Source organism: Marmota marmota, unplaced genomic scaffold (genome assembly GCF_001458135.2).
Source record: "Marmota marmota marmota unplaced genomic scaffold, marMar, whole genome shotgun sequence".
In the NCBI taxonomy this organism is placed as follows: domain Eukaryota; kingdom Metazoa; phylum Chordata; class Mammalia; order Rodentia; family Sciuridae; genus Marmota; species Marmota marmota.
Window position 1 is genome coordinate 9,155,592 of NW_026000205.1, and position 25,069 is coordinate 9,180,660.

Genomic DNA, 25,069 nt, shown 5'->3' on the forward strand with positions numbered 1-25,069 from the left:
CCCCCACCCATCAAGGCTCGCACGCGCAGAAACAAGGGTCCCCGCGCGGCCCGTGGAGTGACCCGTGAGGACGGCGGCCCTGGAGATGGTCCTCGCGAACGGACTGCAGCTACCGTGACTGACAGCGGCGGTGGAGGGGGTGGTGGCAGTGGGGCCCCTACAGCTGGGGCAGCTAGCTCGGGTGCCGCGCGCCACTGGCCGCCCTTCCAGGTGCTTAACTCTTGTCCCTGCAAGTGTTACTGCCGCCACCAGCCGCGTCATCGCAGACTGCCCCGCAACGTGTCTGCCTGGTGAGGGGAAGTCTGGAATGTAGGGAGGGGAGGGCATACCTCTTTTAAATCCTGAACCAGATTTTCCAAGATAGACCCTCCCTTACCTACAACTCAAATTTACCTGAGCTCCAATCCTTCAGGACCCTGAGAAGCTTTCCTGACACCCTGACTGGGAAGAGGGGACACCTTGACCCAGCCCCTTGGTTTCAGACCCCCAAGCTGACCTGTGGCCCTTCAGCTACCCTGGAGCCATCAGGGAGGGAAGCTGGTTCCAGCTGGCCTGACCTTATTCACTGCCTTGACCCCCATGCCTGACAGCACCAAATGGGGCCATGTTCCAAGCTCTTCAGGGAGGGGAGGAAGATGGCATCAAAGGGGTAAATGTAGATCCCCAACTTCTCTGGACAGGGGAAGCCCTGACCTAGCCCCCTGTCTACTCTGGCAACTTCTGACTCTGGGAGCCAAAGTTTTAACCACCAGGGAGCACTGATGCCCCAGCCCTTGTGCTGCAAAGCCTACTCCAGAGTCCCCAGAGCCAGGAGAGCTCCTGTATCCTCCAGCACCCCTCCCCCCAGGCCAGATCTCTCAGCCTTCAGGAGCTTCTACTCAGGGAAAGTGAAGCCCCAGAAGAGGTAAGGGGCCTCACAGGCCTTTGTGGATTTTTCCCTCTTCCCAGGCTGAGCACACCCACCAACCACCTGAGCGAGCCACCCTGGGTGGCCACCATCAAGCTCGCTGGCTCCCTGGTAGCTGGGCTGGAGCACTATGACTTGCAGGCCACCCATCCCAACTGAGTGCAGTCAACGCCCTCTGCCTTCCCCTCCATGCCAATAAAATAACCAATCCACGTGCCTAGTTGCCTGTCAGTCACCCACTGTGGGCTGAAAGAGTAGGGTGAGGAAAAGGCAGAAGTCCATCATAGCACCACATCGGGTCCATTTATCCAGCATCTGCACCGATGGGGGGGGTCTCATTTCCCATCAGCTTTTTTCATTTCTGAGCTAACCTGATGCCAAGCTCACATTCTAGAACAAATCACTCTGGAAAGGAGCATTCCTAGTTTACAGTGGGGAAGACCAATTCTGGATGACTTTCTTGAAAATTCCACAATCCACAAATGGCTCAGCCAGATTTAGACTAGCACCTTAAAACATCTTTCCAAGAACTTCAGGCAGGAAATGTAGACTGGTGTGCAGGGTGGTCCTAGGTCACAGCACTAGCTCACAAACAGGGACAAGTAAGGCAAGCCTCTGCAGGGGCCACACTTTTTGTTCCAGTGGTAGCACACAGATTCCATTTTGCATGTCATTTGTAAAATTATTTAATCCGCTGCCAACATGGGATACTTCATACCCTTTGCCGAAAGATTCAGATACCCTGGCCCAACATTCCAATGTGTCCATTTGGAGCCTGTGCTCTTTGTGGGCCACAGGGCGTCTGTATTTGAGACCAGGAGCAATAGCCAATAGCCACTGGACAGAGGCTGCCTAGATGGTGTTATCTCAAACCCCCAATTCCAGGTTCTCCAGAGATGATAGTTTCTCTGCCATCCCAACTGGGTATATACAAGGGTCTGGAAGAATGAATGTCAATCCACCTTTATTGGAGGACAGGTTGCACTGTGACAGTTTTAAATAACCAAGGGCCAGTGGGCTCAGACAATCATCTCCAGCTGCCGGGCATACTCGATGACTTGCTTGGCCAGTTCCGTAGAGGGGATGATGGTGTCTTCTGGCTTCTGCTGCTGGCTGGCAAAACTGTAGTAGTTGTTGGGGCCCAGGACCCACCCTCGCTGCAGGAAGGGAAGAATAAAAGATGGGTGATGTGATCCCAAAGGCTGTCTTTCCACCCCATGGAGCCACCACTCACCCATGTGTGCCACGGCTCCCTCTCATGACTCCCCCCACTACCTACACAACTCTAGGCAAAGAAATTCACTCTCTCTGCTCTGGTTTTTCCATGTTCAAGACAGATACCCTCTGGGTCCACCATAAGGATTCAGTGAATCAAAACCTTTGAAATGATATTTGGCCTAGAATAAGTGATCAACAACTGCCATCATCACCCACACTCAATTTCACCCCTTTTACAGTCTGCTCTTGACTCTCCTCCTGCCTCCTAGGACACCAGGATCACTGTGCACCATGAGTCACCATTTCCAGAGGCAATCTCCTGCTCAAATGTTCCATACTAAAGGAAGCAAAGTCTGACAGAAAAAGTTGCCACTTTTAAGGAATTCTAATAAAGGCAAAAGCCAGCCCAGCATGGTGGGGCACCTTTCAAGTCTCAACTACTTAGAGGCTAAGGCAGGAGGCATGCAAGTTTATGGCCAGACTGGGCAAATTGGTGAGAACCTGTCTCAAAATTAAAAAATAAAAGGACTGGGGATGTAGCTCAGTGGTAGAGGGCCCTGGGTTCAATCCCCAGTGCCAGGGAGGCAGAAAGGGGGCAAAAGATAATATGTGCAGTGTACCACCTCCACCTGAAGCCAGGTGCTAGGCTAAGCTCATCCCACATATTAAAACTCTATTCTATGGATACACAAGCTCAGAGATTTGGCCACTTGCCTAAGGACCACATACAACACACAGCTGGATTCAAATCTGAACAGTCTTGTCCCCCCAGACCGCCCCACTGCTCACTAACACATGCTAAGAGCATGCCCCCCTTGGCTCCACAGCCCCTTGTCCTGCACCCCAGCCACCTTCTTAGCGTAGTCTGTCATCTTTTTGGGTGTGTTGAAGAAGAGGATCCGGGTGGCCTCAGTGAAAAGGATTTTCTCGTAGGCCTTCTCAATGCATCCTGCAATCTCGTCCCTGGGGGAAAATAATGAGGTTCCCGTTAGTGAACACAACCCCCCAGGTCCCGTCCTCCTGGGCCTGACAGGTGCCAGCTCTGACCTTTCGGTGCAGCACTGATGTCTGGAATGTTCCTGCCCTATTTTACTAGCAGAGGCTTAGAGAGAGGAGTAACTTGACCAGAATCACAAAACAAGCAAGGGCCACAGGGGATCCACATTTAGATCTCTCCGACTCCCGGAACTGAGGAACCAAACTCCAATCCCACTCCAATCCCGAGATGGGAGGATTTGAGACTCTCTGAAATCCAGCCTGGGATTCCCACAAGGGGCTTTCTTCCCATAAACCCTCCTCACAAGAGTGCTGCATCCTACTTCACAGAGCTCAAGGGGTCCCTTGAATCCATGAACAGCAATAACATAGCAAAACAGCTACGCACCAAGTTCTGGAATGGGGTGAGCCCTCGAGAAAGACGGGGATAAGGAAGAACGTGGGCATTTCTGCAATGTCACATCTCTCAGGAAGAGGGTAGGTATGGGCTCTCACAACAAATGAGGTTTGGGAGAGGTATGTCTTTCACAACAAATACCCTGGTTTGTTAGAATGCTTGCCCAGCATGCATTAAGGGCTCTGGGTCCCACCCTCAGAATCTTACAAAAAAAAAAAAAAGACAAGTCCCTAAACCAATTAGGCCTTTAGTCCCAGCTAAGGCAAGAGGATCACTTAAGCCCAGGTTAGAGGCCAACCTGGGCAACTTAGTGAGACCCCCATCTCCAAAACCAACAATAACAACAAAACACTATTCCATGTCTTTACACTTGCCTTTGTCACCCCAAAAAATGGAGGGGCTGGTGATATAGCTCAGTTAGTAGAGTACTTGCCTTGCATGCACAAGGCCCTGGGTTCAATCCCCAGCACCACACACATACACACACACACACACACACACACACAAAGGAAACCCATTCCAATCTGGTACTTCACCCAAGTGAACCAGCTGTGCCACCAACTTTGACACTCTTTTATTTTAACTCTATTTTATTTATTTATTTATATGTGGTGCTGAGGATTGAACCCAGTGCCTTACCCGTGCCAGGCAAGCACTCTATCACTGAGCCCCAGCCCCTTGACACCCTTTTATACCTCAAAAGGGACTTATATGTCATACCCACCTGCCCCTGTGTAGACAGCAACCCCAGGGGCTGACAGGACTTGGTGGCCCCATTCTAGACAAGGGAAACTGACTGTTGCAGAGTTTAGGTGCCCGGAGGTGAGGTTATATGACTCACTGGATGCATCTTTGGCCCAGAGATGGACTGGAACACTTCTCAGAGAGGCAGCATGGCCCCCATCTGCTGAGCTGTCTGGGTGCCACACCCAGGCTCAAGTTCGACCCATGGCCAACCATGTAAACAGCCCGAGGGACAAGCGGAGAGCTGTTGTCCACAATAGCATGACCAGTTCCATTTCACAGAAAAGAACTAAAATGCTAGGATAGAAACATGCCCAGCCTACCCAGATCACGAGTGGCCAGAAAGGATTTCAAATTCAGGGCTGTCTATGCCAGAGGCTGAGCTCTTTCTGAACCCCACACAGTTCTGGTTCCCCACACACCTGATAGTGTCCAGCAGAATGTCGATGAAGAAGGTGTAGCTCTCAGCAGGGATGTTGCCTTTGGCCAGGAACACCTTGTTGTAGCTGCCCTCCATCAGGTACTGCAGAGGCCGAGGATGGAGAAAAGACGATGAAGAATAGCAGCACAGAGACACCCTGGCACTCCCCACCCTGGCCTCTCTCTCTCCCCCCTAGCTTGTCCTGAGACTGCATCTCCTTATCTCAGCTCCAATTATAAAAAGGAGACCAAGGGCTGGGGCTGGGGCTCAGTGGTAGAGCACTTGCCTAGCATGGGCAAGGCTCTGGGTTCGATCCTCAGCACCACGGTAAAAAAAATAAACAAAGGCATTCTATGCATTTACAGCTACCAGAGAGAGAGAGAGAGAGAGAGAGAGACCAAACTGGATCTACTGGGGTTTATCTACCCACAACTTTGCCCAAACTATGCTGCCTGCCCTCCTGCCCTCCCCTCCCCCAGCCAAATCCTGTGCAACCTCAGCTTCAGGAACTATTTCTTAACCCCAGCTCCTAAAGTTCTTCCCTGGTCCAGCTCATTTGTTTCTCAAACATAGCAGGCAGTTTCTGCCTCAGTTTAGACTGGCTGGTTGCTCTGCCTGGATTGTCACATGGTTTCATTCTCATCCTTTGCAAGTCTTGCATAAATCCCAACTCTTCAGAGTCCTTTCTGACCACCCCATATTAAATTTTTGTCCCCTGCCCATTACACCCCACCCTCCTTCCTTATTTTTCTCCACAGAACTTACCTGACAGACCACAGGTTACTTCCACTTTTGCTTACTATCTGCTTCCTCACCTCACTGTCATCACCCCAAGATCAAGAAATTTATGATTCAATGCAGTCTAAAAGCTAACAAGCACCCAGTGCACAGCTGGAGCTCAATATTTGTTGCATAAATGAGCCAATATTAATGAACCCTGACCACTCCCCTAGTACTTGTCCTGGTACTACCCACCTTAGCCAAGCCCTTCCTTCCCTGCCCAGCCTCACCTGCTCAAGGGACACAGGGTGCTTGATGTAGACATTGGTCTGGATATCCTTGGCAGGTAGGCGCTCCAACTCTGTATGAAACTCAGCTACCCGGTTCTGGGACAGCAGGAAGAGGAGGTTGAGGCCCAAAAGCTGGTGCATGTAGGCTGACTCGGGGAGCTGCTCCCTGTGGACCAGGAAGGGGAATCCAAAAAAAAAAAAAAAAAAAAGGGAAGGCTTAGGGACCTACCAAGCACCAGGGACCCTCCTTTATCTCCTAAAAGGATTATAGGGCCCTGGGTTTTCAGATGAAGAAACTGAGGCCCAAAGAAGCAAGAAATCCCTTATTAGTCATATCAACCCAGTCAAACAAGTGACCTCATTTCAGAAAAGTGACTTGATTTCCCCAAATGTAAAATGGGTTATCACCAAAGTATCCACCTCATATAGATAGGTTAAACAAAGGTTAAGTGAGTAAGATGATCTAACCCAGGTAAAATGACTAGAACAGAGTCTTACCCAAAAAAGCACTATATAAGCACTATATGATTATGCCAATAATCATTGCCCTCACTTTAAGGGGGAAACTGAGTCAGAGAGGTGACCACATTATCAAAGTGTCAGGATGTTTTAAACCAGTCTGTCTGATATCAAATTTTTAATCATTAATCCATACAGATATCAAATTCTTAATCATTATTCCATAAAGATGTCATTCAGTTTTATATTCTGCACACATCAAGTCCCTGCTCTGGGCCTGGGCTGGGCCTGTAGTAGGCAGGGCTAAAAACCCACCTGTGACCAAGACAGTTCCAAACTCTACCTTTAGGAAGCTCCCAGTCCAGTGGGAGAGACAGGGCTGGGATGGAGAAATACAATCCAAGGCTGGAGCCAAGGCAGGTAAAAGATAATGGTGGCCACACTGGGCAGAGGGGATGTAGTGTGGGAACAGGTAACGGAAGTCAATGGATTAGATATCTACAGAAATTAGATCATACAACCCATCTCAGGACCTCCAAGTCAATCTCCTGACCCTGAAATCTCTGGGTACATAACTAGGCAGATCAGGGGCTCCCAGTAGAAGGAAGAAGCCCATTTGAATGAAACAAAGATATAAAAGTTGCCCAGTAACCACCATCCCTCCCCAGTGGCAGGGCCCAACCTCACTTGTAATCAAAGTAGTAGCATTTGAGCTGAGCCATGTAGCGCTCGAAGGAGGGGATGTCCTTGCGAAGGATGCTCCACTGGGCCCCGATCTCCAATATGTCACCTGTGAGTGACAGGGCAAGCTCTCAGGAGATGACTGGTTGCCTCCCCCAAACCACAGCACCATTCCTGCCACAATCCTCAGCCCATCACCCCCCCCCAACCCCAGGGACACTTACGGGCCAGAATGAGCTGTTGTTTGGTCAGCTTGGTCCCTGTGGTTGGCAGGAAGTTAAGCTCCAGCAGAACCAGCTGACAGGGAGGAAAGGAGGGAAGGAAGGAAAGATGGGACTTCAAATATAGGTTACTAGGCTGGGCAGGTAGCTTAGTGGTAGACTGCTTGCCTAGCATGTGCAAGGCCCTGGGTTTGATCTCCAGAAACACACACATAGAGGCTACTTACCCTCTCTGGGGTTTGTTTTTTCCTACCTGGAAAATTAAACTAACCATCATCCCTGACTCATAAAACTGTTTTGAGTACTTCAAGGAGCCAATCCTCAAAAAGCACTCAGAATAGAACCTGAACACAAGCAAGCACTCATTTGGGATGACCTCATATCATATATATTAATAGCCCTGCTGGGGAAACAGGAAAGACACTCTAGTGCCTGATCCAACGAAGTCACCGGGATGGGAAGGACACCAGTACCTTCTGTTCTTGACAGATTTTCCCTACACTCTTTGGGAAGGGGCAGCTGGGCTACCCCAAAAATCTACAGGTAGGGAGAGGCACTAACCTCCGCCCAAATCCAGCATATACACCATTCCTTATTAAACTCAGTAACTTGGCCCAGAATACTCTATTTATACTCTTTACCAAACAGACCTAGTCTGAAGCACCCTGAACCCCATATTATTTTTCTTGTAGGTTCTGCCCTGCCCCTGCCCCCTTTTCCAGAGATACTCCCTTAACCTCAGATTTCTCAGACCCCAGCTTGGCCAGGTCTCACCCACACATCCCTACACGCCCCATCATCTCAGACTTTGTTTTGCAGTTCTCATTCCCCATTTAGCGTTGTCATGAACTCGCCATCGGGAAAAACCCGATACTGCATCCGGCCCCTCTGATCAGCAGGGCTTCCGAACGGCAAGACTGGAACCCCTCGCTTGGTTCTGCCCTGACCCATCTCTCCATCACTCCCTCCCCACCCTGCCCCCCTGGCGCCGCACTTGGTCCGTTCCAGCCCTCTTCTGCTCCTTGACCCCCTCCGAGTTCGCACTTAGGCTGTTCCGAATGTTTTGTCGTTTGGATCTCCAGGCCGCCCGGTTTCCATCGGCACCGAAGCCTCTCGGGTGGCCCGGAACTTGGTTGGGACCAGACCTCTCGTAGCACCCCCTTAAGCACTTGGCTTCCTGGGCCCGCCAACCCCTACCTTGAGGCGGCCCAGCTCTTCTCCGCATTTGCTAAGATTGGGGCTTTTCCGGTTCCACTCGCCCTTGAGTTGCTCGTACATGCCGGCCGCGGCCTGCAGGATAGCGCCCGAGGCCGCCGCAGACCCGGAGCTCGAGATGCCTGTCGTTCCGTTCATGGTCGCTGCCGCCATCTTCCGTGATTTGCCGAACCGCCGGCCTCGTTTACGGCAGCGGCGCCTACGGACTTTCGCCCGGCGGAAATGGGGCTGGGAGGTGGAGCCCAAGGGCGGGGGCGGAGCTACGACTGCCCGCCTCTCCCCGCCGCGGGTGGCGAGCCGTAGCTCTCTGGGAGAAGTCCCGGAAGCCCTGCCCTTAATGAACATACCAGGAGCTCCGCCTCTGTTGTCACTCAAGCTGGTGACCGGAAGTCGGCTTGCCCTAACGTCTCAACGCGCTCCTCCCATCCCAGTAGTCAATATGGCTTTCCTGGCTTCAGCCCGTGCGCTGGGGACGCTGTTACTGTCTGGAGATTCCACCTTAGGGTAGCTTCTATAAGCCAAGAGGTGGCGATGTGGAGCCAATAGGACAACTCCTTTTACATATATTTACATAAACCTATACTATGTTTAAATAATGAGATTTCATTTTATAGAGGTATGGAGAGGCTGGGTAACCTTCCAAAGCTCTAGTAGCTGGGATTTGAACCTATGTATCTAGTCTCTCTGTGCATCTGTCCGCATTTTTCTCCAAATTTATACAAATAAGCACAAACTATTTACAAAGAACATCCAGCCCTATGGCTTTAAATGACACATAGAAGCAGATAATTTCCAATTTTTCATACCAGCTTTTACTTTCTTCATTGCTGCATAGACACTACACCTGCATATTCAGCCACTTTTTCTCGAAAGAAACTCAAATTCTCCTTCCCCCCGCCCCACGCCCACCTCGCCAGCCGAGCGGGGGGCGGGGGGGGCAGGGGGCAGTCTTCCATGACCACCTCCCGCAGGCATGGCGCAGGGCCCCCCCTCTCATTAAGGCAGCAGCAAGGCACAGCAGGCTGGACTTCATTTTCCAGGAGCAGAGGATGACGGAATCGGTGCCCACCTGGCAGGAACCATGGCTATTTAGCAACTTAAACAAAAATAGCAGCTTTGCCAATTTGAGAATGTATCCATATGGACTGGTGTCACTTGACCTTCAGAGTTAGGACAGTGATGCACAGGACAAAGAAATGGACAGTCTTCTGAACAAAGTGGAAGAAAGAATGAAAGAATTAGGTGAGGATAGTACTGGGCGAGTGAAATGCATACTACCCATAGTTGGAGGAGGGGCCATCGGCAGATATCAGGCCTACCGCTGATCGGCACATCGTATGACAGAGAAGAGGAGGTGTATGATGAAGACCCACCTTATCAGAACATTAAAATTCTACACCTGAAGCAATTCGGAACTATTCTTGTCCTTAGCGGGGATGTTAATTTGGCAGAGAGTGATCCTGCCTATACCTGGGCTATCATGGGCAGAGGCAAAGAAGATCACACTGGCAAAGATGAGCTGATTCTGGGAGGCAAAGAAGAGGGTGTATTATGTGAAATAGTCAAACTGAAACCAAAGATGGTCACTATGGTAGAGATTGACAAATGGTGATTTGATGGATGTAAGAAATATATGCAAAAAAACATGTGCTAAGGATCTTAGTCTTAAAGGAGACTGCTATCAGGTTCTGTTTTTTTGTTTTTTGTTTTTTTGTGGCACTAGGGGTTGAACCCAGGGCCTTGTGCATGGTAGGCAAGCACTCTACCAACTGAGCTGTATCCCCGGCTCCCCATCAGTTTCTAATAGAAGAATGTATTCCAGGGGCTGGGGATGTAGCTCAAGCGGTAGCGCGCTAGCCTGGCCTGCGTGCTGCCCGGGTTCCATCCTCAGCACCACATACAAACAATGTTTGTATTAATGTTTGTAAATAAAAAAAAATGTTGTGTCCGCCGAAAACTAAAAAATAAATATTAAAAAAAATTCTCTCTCTCTCTCTCTCTCTCTTTAAAAAAAAAAAAAATGTATTCCAGTACTGAAGAAGTATGCCAAAGAAGGGAGAGAATTTGATTATGTGATGATTTCACAGCTGGTCCAATGGCCACATCTCCAGAAGAAGATTCCACATGGGAGTTTCTCAGATGGATTCTTTTTTTTTTTTTTTTCTCAGATGGATTCTTGACCTATCAATGAAAGTATTGAGACAGGATGGGAAATATTTTACACAGGGCAACTGTGTCAATTTGACGGAAGCCTTGTCCCTCTTTGAAGAACAGCTCAGGTGCCTCTGTTGTCCTGTGGAATTCTCAAAGGAGATTGTCTGCGTCCTTTCATACTTGGAATTGTGGGTATTTTACACTGTTTGGAAGAAAGCTAAATCTTGAAGATGATTATTCCCCTAATCATGTGTGCTGCAAACAACTTTCCTAACCTCCGCATGCTGTACATGACATCAAAATAACTTCCTTAAAGTTTTCTTTTTATATATATATTTTTTAGTTGTAGTTGGACACAATAACTTTATTTTATTTATTTTTACATGGTGCTGAGGATTGAACCCAGGGCCTCACATGTACTAGGTGAGCGCTCTACCGCTGAGCCACAATCCCAACCCAAATTTTCTTTGAATTATTAATTTTAATTTTAAAAAGCAAAGGGAAAATGTATATTTTGATGAGTGAGGGTGTTATTTTTTGAAAGCCAGCTGAAGGGCAGTTAGATAGTTCAGCAAAAATTGCCAAGTACACTGACTGCCTAGAATGTAATTTTTGTTACTTATTAGTTCTGTATGGGTTTTTTTCTGTTTTCTTTTTTTTTTTTTTTTTTTTTTGGTTTTGGTAGACCAAAATTTGGATGTCTGGAGGAATGAGCATCATTGTTTTGTTCTGGAGGGAAGTTCTTGATGGTGATATGTTTTCCCCAAAAATGGATTTAGATATTAAAATTACAAAGGAGACAAAAAAAAATTCTCCAAATCAGCTCCATGGGTTTTCTGCACTGCTGAATTACTATCCCCACGTTTGGCATGTACTAGCACACAGTCAATAAATATTCGTTGAATGAATGACTATGTCAAATAAATTGTGGCATTTAAAGCCTTTTAAACAAAGAGCCGGATGTGGTGGTGCACGCCTGTAATCCTAGGGGCTCAGGAGAACGAGGTAAGAGGATCACAAGTTTAAGGCCAGCCTCAGCAACTTAGCAAGACTCCAGTCTCAAAATAAAAGGGACTGGGGATGTAGATTAGTGGCAAAGCGTCCCTGGGTTCAATCCCCAGTATCAAAAAACAAAAAATAAAATCCAGGGGATGGACTGCATTGAGACTATTGGCTAGACAGGGGATGGAGTACGGAAGCCACTTTCCTTTTTTCAGGTCCAGTCTCCTCTGTCCCTTCCTGAAAGCACAGTTTCCTTCCAACTGCCCTCCCCCACACATGTGCAAAAGTGGGATCTGATTGGCTTAACCCAATCATTGCCCCCATCCCTTTGGTAGTGTGATTGGTAGGGTGGTGCTCTGTGACCCAAGTTCATCCACTCAGAGTGACTGACAGGACTCTGTCTGACAATGTTGGATCCCAGGCCCTTCTTTTTCTGGACAAGAGGATGTACAGCCTTAGATGATGAAGATGGTTGTCTTGAGGTCAGAGCACACTCAGAAGAGAGTAGCAGAACAGGGTAATCTACCAAGAAATGATGCCAGGATCCTGCAGACACTGAGATCTGTATCTGTAGCTTCTGTTGGGCATGGTGTCATTCACCTGTAATCTCAGTGACTGGGGAGGGAGGCTGAGATAGGAGGATTACAAATTCAAGACCAGGTCAAATTTGAGGTCAGACCTTGTCTCAAAATTAAATAAAAAGGGCTAGGGGTGTAGCTCAGTGATAGAGTGCCCCTGGGTTCAATCCCTAGTACCAAAAAAAGCTGGTGGGGGTGAGAGGAGCCCATGGATTACCATCTCCATGTAGACCATCTGAGTGAAATTTTTACTACTTACAACTAAAATTAAAATCCTAACCTCAGATGTTGGTGTTCAAAATATTTAATCAATCAGAACATATTATAGGCCACAGCTATGGGCCTCAACCATGGAGGACCATGCCGGGTAGCAGGGAGGCCGAGACACTCTGGGTAGAACTGACAGCAGAGGGAGGCAGCTGACTTGATTGCAGTCATCTTGAGTCATAAAGGTCATGATTGCCCCTGAGGAACCCTGACCTGTTTTCCTAGAATAGTTTTCCAGCACATTTCAAATAAACGAAATCACTGGAGGGGTGTGTGAAGTTTTACAACTGGATCCCAACATCAGCACCAGAAATGTGCCTGACATCTTGGATGTTCACTTGAGATAAATCAGGTATATTCTGGCTTGGATGAAAGACACTTCTGTTCCGATTGCTCTACAAGCTCCCTCCCTCTGACCCGCTCAGTCTTACTGCTGTTCTTAAACATGCTTATTTCAATGGGTCCCCAATACATTTCATCCGTACAATTCTGGATCTGTGTCTCATGGCACAATTCACTTATGGTAGCTGATTCTTTTGCCGTGGATTTTCCTGGAATCGGATAGGCAAACAGAGAAGCAACTATTTGCTAATTGGCAACAGATAGATTTTGATTATTTCTTTTTCTTTTTTTTTTTTTTTTTTTGTGAGACAGGGTCTCCCCTAAGTTGCTGAGACTGGCTTCATACTCATGATCCTCCTGTCTCCGCCTCCTGAGTAGCTGGGATTACAGGTGTGCACCACCATGCCCAGTGCTGGATTTTGATATTTTAGCAATCTGAGCAGCTATACTGGAACAAATCAACTGAATATGAACCCCTGTGAGGACTCATGGATGGTCCTGAAATGAGGGTTTATTTGAGTCTAAATTAAAGAAGTAAACATTCAAACAAAACTGAAACAAAAGCAGGGGCAGGTGACAGGCTGCATTTCTAAAGAGAGAGCTAAAGGAGGTAAGGGTTGGGGCAGGTAGTAGACTCAGGTCTATGGTTTCTTTTTCTCGGCTGGCTCCAAATCAGCCTTGTGCTTTTGATCTTGGACCTTGAAGTCATCTACGGAGGGGACCTGGGAGAGAGGCCCAAAACTTGACTGAGATGATATGCTAAAGGCTCTGGAAGAGGTGGCGTAGGTGTAGTAGGATTCCGAGGCGATGATGTTATTGATCCTCCAGCGGAGATGGTTGCAGGCGTTCACCGCGTAGGGCCATAGGAGGCAGAAGAGGATGTAGAGGATCACCATGCCCACAAGCACACTGGCCGACACCTGTAGGCCACACAGCAGGTTTGGATGTGCAGCCTGTGGACTGGACCCCCTGTCCAACCAGCAGGGCAGCTCCCAGACCACCACTCACAATGACAATGAAGAGGGCCCGCTTAGCACTGAGTGGGAGCCCATGGATGTGCAGCAAGAAGATGAGCTGGTAGTTGCAGTAGGTGCTGTTGTCCACACCTCTGGTGGAAGATGGAATCCAAGACTCAGGAAGTAATCAAGCACCCCACAGGATACCCTCAACCCCCATCTGAACCACACATGGTGGGCTCACCTGTTACTCACTAGCACCTTGAAGAAGAATTCAGGGGCGATGATGCCTTGGGGGGTCATGTCATAGCATGGAGAATTCTCCAAACACAGCCACCTGGGAGCCCAAAGTAAAGCACTTGTGCTGCAAACATGGGTGCCAAGCCCTGATTTCCTTCCTACACCCCACAGGGGGCTGGGTGAGCATGCTTGGTGCAGCCTTCTCTCATTGATTCCTTTATCCATCCATCCAGGGAAGCTGCCCAATGCCCGCCATGCTGCGGGCTGCTAATTTATTCACTCATCTCCTGCGGCCTTCACGCCTCCATCTGCTCTTTTTTTTACCATGCATTCATCAGGATTCTGGGGTCAGGTACCCATTACGTGCTATCTCCTCATTCACCCCTTGCTGCCTTCACTCCTTCATCCACAAGTATGGCTTGAACACTTACTAGTTACAGAGTCCCACCTTTTTTCACTTATTCTCCCCCTGATTCAGTAAACAAGCTGAACCCTGAGGAGGTGCACCCGATTGATTCGCTTGTTCATTCTTTGCAATTCATTTACTCCTGGCAGCATTTTCTGCATTTCATTGCCTCTAAAGTAGTTATTGACCCCTATATGCTAATTTGCTCCCTCATTGTTCGATTCATTCATTAACACCTCCCTTTAACTGTCAATAAATGCCTACATGAATTATTCATGTGTTCATTCTTTCATTCAGAAAATACTATGTCAAGTCTATATTCAGGATGTGATCCTGTAAAGGGAGATAGACCCCACACGAGACAGTGGCAGCTCAAGAGGGTTAAGGACGGGGTGGGGAGGCATAGGCAGGTGACCAGTTGTGGGGAGTTAGTGGGGGCCAAGAAGAGGCGACTGTCCCAAACTGAAACAGTGGGAGAAGTCCTCCTCCTTGAAAGGGCATCTGATCTAAGAACTGAAGAAAGAACAGGAGGACCCAGCATTCCAGAGGGTCCCGCTCCACAAGGTCAGTGTCCCCCACCTCCCTTGAGGAACACAAAGGCAGTCCCCTGGCTGCAGGCTCTAGCAGTCTCTCACAGGCATAAGGGATGGCACGCCTGATGGGCAGGTTCGGGGTCAAGGGGCGTTGCGCACTCACTCAATGCCGGATCTCTTATAAGACATGATATAGAAGGCCATATCGTGGGTGGTCTCTGAGGTCTTTGTGGTCCAGATTCTGCTACCTGTTCTGTGCAGGAAGGTGTAATTTTAGCTTGGACGGAGCATGGCCTCTGCCAGTGCAGAGCCCAACCCTGTGCTGGGGGGGGGGGACGGGATCTGGGTGGGGCTTAGCTGCTGTTTGGGCGTGGTTTGGGGTGTGGGCGTGGTTTGAGGGGAAGAGTGGGTGGGGTTTAAGGCAAGGGTGAATCCTGCTTGGCTCCAGGGCTGCAGGGGCAGGACGACTGGTTGTGGGGCGAGCCCCAGAGGGATTACTTGTCCAGGGGGCTGTTGTAGCGGTAGATTTCCTCCTCGTTGTAGTCTACTATACTGTCCAGCGAGGGCCCGCCTCCCACGACCTTCAGCACGTAGCTGCCGAGAGCAGAGGAGTATGCACCAGCTTGGGGTCCTGGGTACTGCATCCCCCACTGCCCACCTCCAGATCCCCCCGCCCACCCCCGCAGGCCGGTCTCACTTTTACCTTCCCTTAAAACTGCCAGAGTCTCCCGTTACCAAATCTTGAATCAAGAAGAAGGGGTAGAACACTGTGGAGTCAGAGGGGTTGGGACCAGGAAGAGAAGGAGTTAGCTTGGTCCGAGGAGTGGATGGAGGAGTGAGAGGAGCGGTAGGAGAGACAAAGAGGGAGGAGGGTCAGCGCAGAGGAAGGGGGTGGGTTGGTGGATGGTGGGGAGGGGAGCCGGAGGGAGGGAGGGAGGGAGGACAGGGCGGAGCTGTGGAGCTAGCGGGCAATGAACTATGGAAAGAAGGGACCAGACACACTGTCACGGTAGAGAAAGCAGGGCATCTCGGGGTCCACGCGCATGCAGTCGAAGTAGTGTTTGTTCTGCTGGCGCATGTATTTCAGAGTGTAGGTGATGTCGAAGGCCAGGCGCTTGCCTGGCGGACAGCCGATAAACACTGGCACCATCAGGTTGCCCTGAGCGGAAGAGAAACCTCGGTGCTGGGGACAGCCAGACTGGGTGGGGCAGGGAGCACAGCATCCCTTCAATACACACCACCACTCTGCCTGGCTCACTCCACAGTGACGTTCCTTATTATTATTGAAACAATCCTCCTCTTTTTGGGGGGTTATGGGGTATTGAACCCAGGGGTGCCTAACCACTGAGCCACATCTCCAACCTTTTTTTTTTTTTTTTTTAATTTTGAGACAGGTTCTCGATAAATTGATTAGGGCCTTGCTAAATTGCTGAGGCTGGCCTGGAATTTGCGATCCTCCCGCCTCAAACTCCCGAATGGCTGGGATTACAGGCCTGACCACCACGCCCCAGGAAACAATAGCTTTAATGTCTTATGTAGCTCTTCCTACGAAGAAGCCCCTCAGTGATGCTCTAAGAGTTTTACATGATCAAAGTCCCTTAAGCCTCACACAGCCCTGCATTGTAGACTTTGAATAATCCTGTTTTAGAGATGGCAAAAGTGAGGCATAGAAAAGTCAATCAATTTATCTATTACCTAAATAAGTGCAGCTGTTAAGTGGTAGAACTGGAATTAGAACAGAGTAATCCAGAAACCTTTAGCATATGATGTGTAAAACAATTGACACCTAACACCCATGGAGTGTCAAACTTTTAGTTACATATTATAGGTCTGAACTTGAGTTTGAATTCTCCAAGTACAAACCTGCAAAAGAGTCATTAAATGAGGGAAATAGAGTCTATGATGGGGGTCAAGGTCAGGGAACACCAATGACACTATCTTCAGAATGAAGAGTCCTTGGGCCCATTTGAAGGGAGGGTGTAGGAGTTTCACCCAATTGTCAAAGGGACCCAGTTATCCAGGGACTGTGGCCTCAGCTTGACAGCGGCTGGGAAGAGAGGCTGGTGGCCATAGAGTGAGCATTTTCCATTCTAGGCCTGGGCCAAAGACTTTACACATATAAGCTCACTCACTCTGGGAGGCCTAATGGGCATCTGAGACTCAATGTGTCCAGATCACATCTTGGTAAATTGCACCTCCATCCCTTCCAGCTGTTCAGGCTGAAAGCCTTGGCCTCATCCTCTCTTTCACACCTACATCCAGTCCATGAAAACATCCTGCTGTTTCTTGCCTTCGAACAGAGACTTAGGGATGTAGCTTAGTGGTACAGCACATGCTTAGGACACAAGAGACATCAGGTTCCATCCCAACATCACAACAAAGAAAAAAATTTTTAAAAAATCCAGAACCCACCCTTTGTTTCCTCCAAATCTTCAACTCCTTTACCCCCATCCTTATTTTGTTCAACCTGGTCTCCCTGCTTCTGTTTTCCTCTCCTCGATCGTCCCTTACATGACAAGCAACCTGATGGATCCTGTGAACACCCGAGTCCCTCATCTGCTCAGAGTCCCCACCGCTGTGGAGCCAACTCATCCCCCAGGGCCCAGAAATTGGACCTCCATTCTGCTGTGACCTCTTCTTTCTCCATCTTCCTCTTTGTTCCCCCCGGATTCAGCCACACTTGCTCCTTTAGTTTAACACATGAAATCTCATGTAACCCAAGGAGCCTGGGGATATTATAATTGGACTTTTTACTTCTGGGGTCATTGCAAGTCAGAAGGGAGGAGCCCCAGCATCTGTCTGCTGGTGAGTGGGTCAGGGAAGTCGGAGAGAATAAGAACTCTGGGTCAGCTCCCTCCTCTACAGCCTCCTGAGTTACTCAGAGTAGATGTCTGCAACTCTCTGAGCCTTAGGTTTTGCCTGTGTACAAAGGGGATACTGCTTGTGCAAATTAGTGAAGAACCAAGAATACAAAGGAGTCAACACAGAACACGTGAGTGGGCAGAAGTAGAGGCATGTGTGAAAGAAAGGCCAAGCCACTGCTGCCTTTGTGCCAACTTGAAAAAAGAAGCCCTGCCTCTGGGACACTTTATTTCTCTTTGCAAAAAAGAATCTGAAAGGACACGCGACTTTTACTTTCTGAAATGTGGATGAGGAAAGGAAGGCATGGTGAGTGTGTGAACTATGAAAACCAGTGAGAAAGGGTGGAGCTACAAATGCATTCGTGGGATTCTAGGACAAGCACTGGGATCAGCCCTGTTGAGACCTGACACAGCCCCTTCTCTCCCACCACGGGGCCCAGTACCCCAAGCTCCGATACTTGCAAGCGAGGCCCAAGGTGTGTGTCCTGGAAGCAGAATCCTGAAGCACCCACCACCTGGGGGTAGGAGCCGGCGATGATGGTGGTACCCATGGGCCCTGTCATTCCCCTCATCCCACGTCCTCTCTCTCCCTTCCGATCTTGGACCGCACCTTGACCATCATGGAAGTCTTCATGAGGTGATGTCCACTAATGCCCTGGTCATAGCAAAGGCTTTTATCCCTGAGAGTAATCTGGGATGATGGGAAAGGAACAGGCAGAAATAAAGAATAAACAGGCCTGCCGGAGATCCAAAGACGGTTCTAATAGGACAACGACAACGGGGCATCACTTCCCACGCGGGGGGGGGGGGGACTAGCGCTGCCCCATTAACTCGACGTCCACCTTTGTACCAAGGCTCCTCGCCAGGCCTCACCAAGAATAGGACCGAGTTGCGTTTAACGAGAACCTTCTGCTTAATCAAGGATTCCGTGCAGCTGGGGTCAGCCAGCACCACGCCCACCGACACCTTGCTCTGCACCTTGAAGGCGCTGCCTGCCAGGGACAGAAAGAGGAGTTCAGGCCGGCACCTCCCGAAGAAGCACACTCAGGCAGCCCTCGCCCTGCCCCTTGGCTTACACACCGATATCAGTGCCCATCTCGAAGGAGTACCCCCGTGTGGTCAGGAAGATGGAGAAGTGGTATTCGCCGCCCTTGTCCAGGAAAATGCGCTCGGGCAGCCCGAAGTGGGACTTGAGGTCGTAGATCTTTTCATAACTACCCATGTCGATGTGCACGCCACCCGCGCTCAGCCAGTTGCTCGCCAGGTAAAAGTAGTAATCCTGGAGGACAAGATGAGCCCCGAGAAATCAGCGTCAGGGAGGGGGTCTGGTCAGGGGTGTCTGTGCGCTGCCCCTCTCCCACTCCAAACCCTCTCCACTTACCTCGTCCTGTTTCTTGTTTTTCCACCAGCGCCAGGTGGGATCATGCACCGGGTCCGCGTAAGGCTGCAGGGACCGCGGTACACCGTGAAGGGGTGGGAACAGAGACAGTCCCTAGCCCAGTGGCAGCGGCAGACTCCTTCCCAGTCCCGGTTCCATCCCATAGCAGAAGATATGCACCCCTGGTCCCAAATCGGGCTTTCCATTCAACTTCCACACTTCCCAAACCACTCTGCAAGGACCTGCTCGGGCCGCCCCGCCCCCGGGCCGCCCCGCCCCCCCTGGACCTCAGACACCTATCCGACTGCGCTCTGTTGTACAGGCCCTGCCTCTAGGCCGTTTCCCCTCGGTGGGGTCTCAGTGCCCTGTTGAGGCGCCCACCTTGTGGTACTTGGAGTGCAACCGGAGCAGGTAGTAGACGAGACCTTGATAGACCGCGAGTGAATTCTCGCTGTGGAAGCCCGAGGGATTCAGGACCATCGGGGGCCGAGCCAGGTAGCGCTCCTGGCGCGTGTAGGCCTGCGGGTTCGGCAGGTTCCCCAGGCGCATCACCTCGAACGGGCATAAGTTGCTGAAGGAGAGCGTCCGATGACTCCTGGGCAGCAGTGTGTGGGAGGGGACAGCTGACTCTTCCACTCTCAGCGTCCCAGGAGCCTCCCCAGATCTAATCCAGCCCCGACCTTCTCCTCGGCTTCAGTTCCTCTCACCCAGAGGCCTCTTGGCAGTCCCTTCATCCCTCAGACCAAAGCACCCTCCCCTCTACGGTTCTCTGTGGTTAGTCCCACTTGTCTGACAGTAGACCTTCTGTTTATTGCATTCCCATTGCCTCCTGAGCCCCTCCCACATAGCCCTACCCCACCCCCACTCCCACCTCCAGCCGCCTCCCTGGGTTCCTGTGACCCACCCTCTGCAGGTGACTAGAAGGATCATTAGGAAACGTGGTAAAATCTGGCTCTGCATCCCACCGTTGGCCCATCCATGGCTCCCCAAGACCCTCAAGATGAAGTTCCTAAGAACACCAGGCTCCCCTTGTCCCCGCCCTCCCACCACCCCCATATCCCTACTGTGCTCTTTCTGGCCAGGACTTTATCTGGGTTCTTGAACACCCAAACCTCTTTCCTCCTCAGGCCTTTGATGGTTGTCTCCCCCGGCCCCATGGAGCACCCTTCTCCATCTGTCACCTGGCTAATTCCTCCTCAGCCTTCAGGTCACACAGCCCATGCATCTCCTTCTGAAGCCTTCCTGGGTGCACCTCCCCCCAGGCTGGGTCCTGCTCCTCCTTTGAGCTTCCAGGTATCTGTACCATGGCTCCCCCATCGCAGCCCAGGGTCATCACTAGGATGGCTTCAGTCCCACCCCGGGATGGGCGCGCTCATCCCGCGGTGTGGTCCAGGCCTTCTCACCCATCGCGCACCGTGTGGATCTGCTTGTGCTGCTCGTACATCAGCAGCTTCTCCATGGGCACCAGCCTCTTGACCAGTTGGTCCTGCTTGCCGTGTGTAAGGTATACCAGCTGCAGAGACAAGGTGGTCAGGCAGACTGGCGTCAGCCCCCTGTACCCCCCCTGCACCCCCACAAAAGGCCTGCTGGCACCTGGTACAGCTTGTTCTCTTCATAGAAGAGGGTGACCATGGTCTCCTTGGAGGCATACAAGGAGGACTGCTTCATCACCTGCAGGCTGACGTGGATGTCCCAGCCGTGGGATGGGAAGATCCTGTACAGGTGGTAGGTGCCCTCCAGGAGGTACCAGATCTGAGGGTCCAGCAGCGAGGTGTGTGTGCAGGCCACAGGGACCTCCTGCCCTATCTCTCCCTCTGGCCAGTGTATGAGGAGTAAGGCATGGAGCTCACCTCCAGGTGACAGGGACCACAGTACCTTCTCTGTAGTGCCATCTCTCTACTTTTGGAGGCCAAGCCCCTGTGTGCAGCCCACCCCCCCTGCCATGACCCCGTTTTTCACTGTTTCGGCCTACTTGAGTTTCTTTTACTTGCAACTGAAGCATTCCTAATACGTACGCCCCTTAAAGACAGGGTTCCTGCCTTCTCACTCTTGGCAGCTTCCAGGGTCTCACCAGTCCCTGGACCTCAGTTTCCCATTTCTACACTGATGGACGCTGCTCTACACACATCTGATTCCAGACCTCCCCTTCCTGAGCTTCGGCTGGGGGATCCCCTCCATGAAACCCTCCCTGGTACGCACACCAGATGGGGTCAGGCTCTCTGGTGCTATTTTCCCCCTGACCACACTGAGTTGTCACTGTCTGGGTACAGGCCTGTATTCCCCAGTGAACAGTGATCCTCTGAGGACAGGGCCCAGGGCTGACCTGGTCACCATTGTGTCCCTAACACTAGTCAGTTAAGTGCTTAATATTTATGGAACGAACAACTACACCATGGAATGAAAGTGGCTTCCCCTGGAAATGAGATCATTGCGTGGGTCTTTCACTCTTCTGTGTGACTTTAGAAGATTCCTAGTCTAAGTTCCAGGGGTCTAAGGCTAGAGATGTGACTCAGCGGGGGAGCCCTTGCCAAACCCCAGTACCCCAAACACCAACGTGTGTATAAGTTCTAGGATTCCCAGTTATAGATGGAGCTTCTCCTGTCCTTCCTGAGGTTCCCCGAGGGCGGAGGGTCTGGGGGCGGGCAGAGAGGGAGCAGAGAGAGGGGCAAAGCAGCCCACCTCTTCAGTCTCCGTGACAATAGCTACATCCCCTCGGAATGAATTGACCATGTACTTGATGGATGACTCTTTGGGGAAGTCCGCCAGGTAGATGAAGTTTTCTGCATTGTAGCTGCAGGGGATAGACATGGGGAACTCAGGGCACCGTGACAGCTGGGTGTCCTGGACACCTGCTTCCCCTGTTCCACGTCTGATACAACATAGGCCCCACAGACTCCATTTCTCCACTAGTCTTATGAACAAGTAAAAATGGAGCCTGGAATTCTAACTTCTGTCCCTACCTCATATCCCCAAGGTAACCTTCTGCCCTCAAAATCTCCATCTCCCTATTTCTTCCGGGTGGGTAGATGGGAAGAGTTCTAAAGTGTCCCCAGAAAATAATTTTCTATTGCTCACATATATTGGGTCTTTCCATAAGATTTCATTTTAAAAAAGGGTTCCCAGGGTTGGGGTTGTAGCTCAGAGACAAAGTGCTTGGCTAGCAGGCATCAGACACCATTGACCACACACACACACACACACACATACACACACAGCTCCGCCCACCCTACCCCCCCCCTCCCCCCCCGCCCTCCTCCCATCCCTGTTTTCCTCATCCCCATCCTGATCATGTCTGCATTTGGCCTCCTTTGAAGGCTTGGTGATTTCAGAAAGAGCCCTCCCCTTAGTGAGGCTGAGCAGGGAGGGCATGTCTGGGCCACACGGGGGTGACGGGGCGGGGGGTGACGGGGGCCTACCTCTGCAGGAGGAAGTTGCCCCAGATGAATAGCAGGTTGTTGTACAAGTTAAAGGACAAGCCCTTGGGGATCATGGGAGTGTTAGTATAAGACTCTGTCCCGAGGATCATCAGGAACTCTAAGCCCCGTGCTGAGCAAAGCAGACAAAGAGGACAGCAGGGAGTCGGGTAGCCGGGCCCCTTCTGGCCACCCCTCCCTGGAAGTCACCCCTGCTTTCCCCTCCTACCATCAGGGATGAACAGTGGTACGGTATAGAGGATGGTCATCTCCTCAGTGACTATAGGTGGGGAAAATACAGTAAAATCTGAGAGGCCGAGCTTTCAAAACCTGAAGTGAAGCAAACCATCAACTTCCCGACTCCTCAGAAAATCCTTCCCATTGGCTTCCCACTTGGACCTGAATTTCTTAACCTGAACTATAAAAGGGTCCTGCCTCTGAAAGGATACAGTTCTGTTAGGGTGCAGGGCTTGTGGGTGGGGATTTTGCAGTGCACAGCCTGTACAACTCTATTTGGTAGCCCTGTTCTTACTGCCGGTAAAATCAAATCAAATCTTTTTCTTTTTTCCATACTGAGGATTGAACCCAGGGGTTCTTAACCACTGAGCCACATCCCCAGTCCTTTTTTACATTTTATTTAGAGACAGGGTCTCCCTGAGTTGCTTAGGGCCTTGCTAAGTTGCTGAGGCTGGTTTTGACCTTGCAATCCTCCGGCCTCAGCCTCCCGAACTGCTGGGATTATCCAAATCTTCTTGTGGAGCAAGAGGCCTTTCCAGATCTGGCTTCTGCTTACCTCTCCAGTCTGGGTCCCTGTCTGCTCCCCTATTCCAGCCACACTGGCTTCCTCTGAGTGTCTTCAGCCCACTCAGTCTCTACTCTGCTCTCCACTGCAGACTTATCTAGCAACACTGCCCTTCTGTTGGGGGGGGGGGCATTCGATCCCTCAGGAGGGGCATGCAATCCACAATCTGGGCTCCAGATCCTCGCCACCCCTCTTCCCCAGCCCATCACCCTGGTACTCAGGTCGTAGCTGGCCAGCTGGTGATATTTCTGATCTGAATCGTCATACTGGGTCTCCACCAGCATCATCAGAATGTTCTGCCCCGGGATGAAGATGGCCCAGGTTATGGAGCATCTGTCAACTGGGAGGGGAGGGGAGGGTCCCACTGGGTCAGCTCCATTTCTGCGATGCCATGTCCCTCCACATAACGCTCCACCCATCCCCAAGACGTTGCCTGCCTGTCCTTTCCGTGACCCCCCTCCCCTTCCTTCCTCTCCCACAGCCTCAGGCCCTGCCCTCCTGCCACTGGCCCAACAGAGAGATGAATACCGAACATCCTTTTGCACACGGTCTGATTCCTGGGCAGCAACTCAAAAGACACCAGGCCATCTGTGGAGGAAGTTCGGGGCCACACACAGGCCCTTTCTGGTTCCACTAGCTCCACCTGGCACTTCACCAAACCAACCCCCCCCCCCGCTGTCTCCACTGCTTCTGCCCCCTACCCTTGGCTTCCAGGGAGCAGGCCTCACCCTCTGGACCTCACAAGTGGTCTATCAGAATATGGATCCATCAGGTCATGGGATTGACCAAACCTTATCTGTACAAATGTATAACCAACCCCCCTTGCCACACGCACACACGCAAGCATGCGCACACGTGCGCGCGCACACACACACACACACACACACACACACGGACAAATACACACACAGCCTGGAACCGGTCCTGAGGGCACACAGTGAGTAACAAGGGCCTGAAGTGAGAGGGCCCCAGGAGGTCTCTCGGGCTTCCAGAGGCCCCCAGCCTTACCTGTGATGGTCCCGAAGTGGAGATAGCCCTCATGCTTGCCAGTGGTCAGGGCTATGACGTGGTCAGAACCATTGCTACTGAAATACACGGGGCACAGCTTCTTGATACACTCGCTGGCCAGGACACGAACCCATTTGCCTAGGGGTACAAGCATGAGGTCTCAGGCCCAGGCGGCTGTACCTGGTGCCTGGGACCCCCATCCTCATTCTGCTGGTCTGGTGAGACCTGTTCTCTGGCTGGGATACCTGTTCAGTGTGGTGTTGGGGGGGCCTTGGCAGTGGCACCAGTTATCTTTGGGAAAACCTCCTTTGCTTGTCCTCTATCCCTCAAGTCCAGATTGAGGAGACCTCTCTTTTGGACTGTCCTGGCGAGAGCAATTGGTTCTGAACTGGGTATGTGACCAAGGTGGGAAAAATCAGACTATTCCACCTTGTAACCAAGAGATGTTCTTCTGGGGTCACTGAGGAACATAAAAGTAGACAACTGCTAGCATCACCATGGCATCCACAAGAAGAGACTGGCTGGCAGTAACAAGCCCCTGGATCCAACTATTCCTGAAACCAACCAACCATCAGCTATGTAAGCCAATACACACCCATTTTCTTTGGCTTAAGATGATTTTAATTTGGTTCCTCTCACTGTCAAAGGACCCTAAGAACTGGGTGCAGTGGTGTACACCTGTAACCCCAGGGCCTCAGGTGGCTGAGTCAGGAGGATTACAATATAGAGGCCAGCCTCAGCAACTTAGTGAGATCCTAACTCTGAATAAAAAATGAAAAGAGCTAAGAATGTAGGTTGGTAGTTAAGAACTTCTGGCTTCAATCCCTGGTGCAAAAAAAAAAAAAAAAAAAAAAAAAAAA

The 25,069-nt window shown here is 50.8% G+C and overlaps 3 protein-coding genes and 1 pseudogene across 3 annotated transcripts in view; 2 read left to right on the plus strand and 2 right to left on the minus strand.

The window, feature by feature from the left end:
- Positions 1-1,296, plus strand: part of Ggn (gametogenetin) — a 4,561-nt gene extending 3,265 nt beyond the window's left edge. The window contains exons 2-3 of the mRNA XM_015497053.2: positions 3-290; positions 949-1,296. Coding sequence (XP_015352539.1) covers positions 3-290; positions 949-1,066 — 406 coding nt within the window. The 3' untranslated portion in view covers positions 1,067-1,296. The remainder of the gene's footprint in view (positions 1-2; positions 291-948) is intronic.
- A 558-nt stretch (positions 1,297-1,854) lies between these two features.
- Psmd8 (proteasome 26S subunit, non-ATPase 8) lies at positions 1,855-8,661 on the minus strand. Its single transcript, XM_015496898.2, has 7 exons — positions 8,252-8,661; positions 7,058-7,130; positions 6,840-6,942; positions 5,694-5,859; positions 4,685-4,785; positions 2,977-3,088; positions 1,855-2,064 (listed from the first exon to the last, which is right to left on the minus strand). The coding sequence occupies exons 1-7, from the start codon at positions 8,612-8,614 to the stop codon at positions 1,927-1,929; spliced, it is 1,056 nt and encodes a 351-aa protein (XP_015352384.1). The 5' UTR covers positions 8,615-8,661; the 3' UTR covers positions 1,855-1,926.
- Positions 8,662-9,177: 516 nt separating this feature from the next.
- On the plus strand, positions 9,178-10,848 carry LOC107151661 (annotated as a pseudogene).
- A 2,255-nt stretch (positions 10,849-13,103) lies between these two features.
- Catsperg (cation channel sperm associated auxiliary subunit gamma) overlaps positions 13,104-25,069 on the minus strand; it is a 23,136-nt gene continuing 11,170 nt past the window's right edge. Inside the window, exons 8-28 of the mRNA XM_015496899.2 lie at positions 24,210-24,347; positions 23,730-23,789; positions 23,419-23,541; positions 22,629-22,679; positions 22,403-22,532; positions 21,666-21,777; positions 20,580-20,738; positions 20,390-20,499; positions 19,368-19,581; positions 18,990-19,052; positions 18,689-18,887; positions 18,482-18,600; positions 18,219-18,299; positions 18,067-18,123; positions 15,750-15,906; positions 15,451-15,514; positions 15,246-15,341; positions 14,911-15,000; positions 13,813-13,905; positions 13,621-13,720; positions 13,104-13,532 (exon numbers count right to left, since the gene is read on the minus strand). Of these exons, the coding sequence (XP_015352385.1) occupies positions 13,254-13,532; positions 13,621-13,720; positions 13,813-13,905; positions 14,911-15,000; positions 15,246-15,341; positions 15,451-15,514; positions 15,750-15,906; positions 18,067-18,123; positions 18,219-18,299; positions 18,482-18,600; positions 18,689-18,887; positions 18,990-19,052; positions 19,368-19,581; positions 20,390-20,499; positions 20,580-20,738; positions 21,666-21,777; positions 22,403-22,532; positions 22,629-22,679; positions 23,419-23,541; positions 23,730-23,789; positions 24,210-24,347 (2,495 nt within the window). The 3' untranslated portion in view covers positions 13,104-13,253. The remainder of the gene's footprint in view (positions 13,533-13,620; positions 13,721-13,812; positions 13,906-14,910; positions 15,001-15,245; positions 15,342-15,450; positions 15,515-15,749; positions 15,907-18,066; positions 18,124-18,218; positions 18,300-18,481; positions 18,601-18,688; positions 18,888-18,989; positions 19,053-19,367; positions 19,582-20,389; positions 20,500-20,579; positions 20,739-21,665; positions 21,778-22,402; positions 22,533-22,628; positions 22,680-23,418; positions 23,542-23,729; positions 23,790-24,209; positions 24,348-25,069) is intronic.

Coding starts and splice junctions, on each gene's coding strand:
- Psmd8 (XM_015496898.2), bottom strand. CDS start 8,614: ATGTTCATTAAGGGCAGGGCTTCCGGGACTTCTCCCAGAGAGCTACGG. Junction 5,860..6,839: donor TGCTACTACTTTGATTACAA/GTGAGGTTGGGC, acceptor CCTGGTCCACAG/GGAGCAGCTCCCCGAGTCAG. Junction 3,089..4,684: donor ATTCTGCTGGACACTATCAG/GTGTGTGGGGAA, acceptor ATTTTCCCCCAG/GGACGAGATTGCAGGATGCA.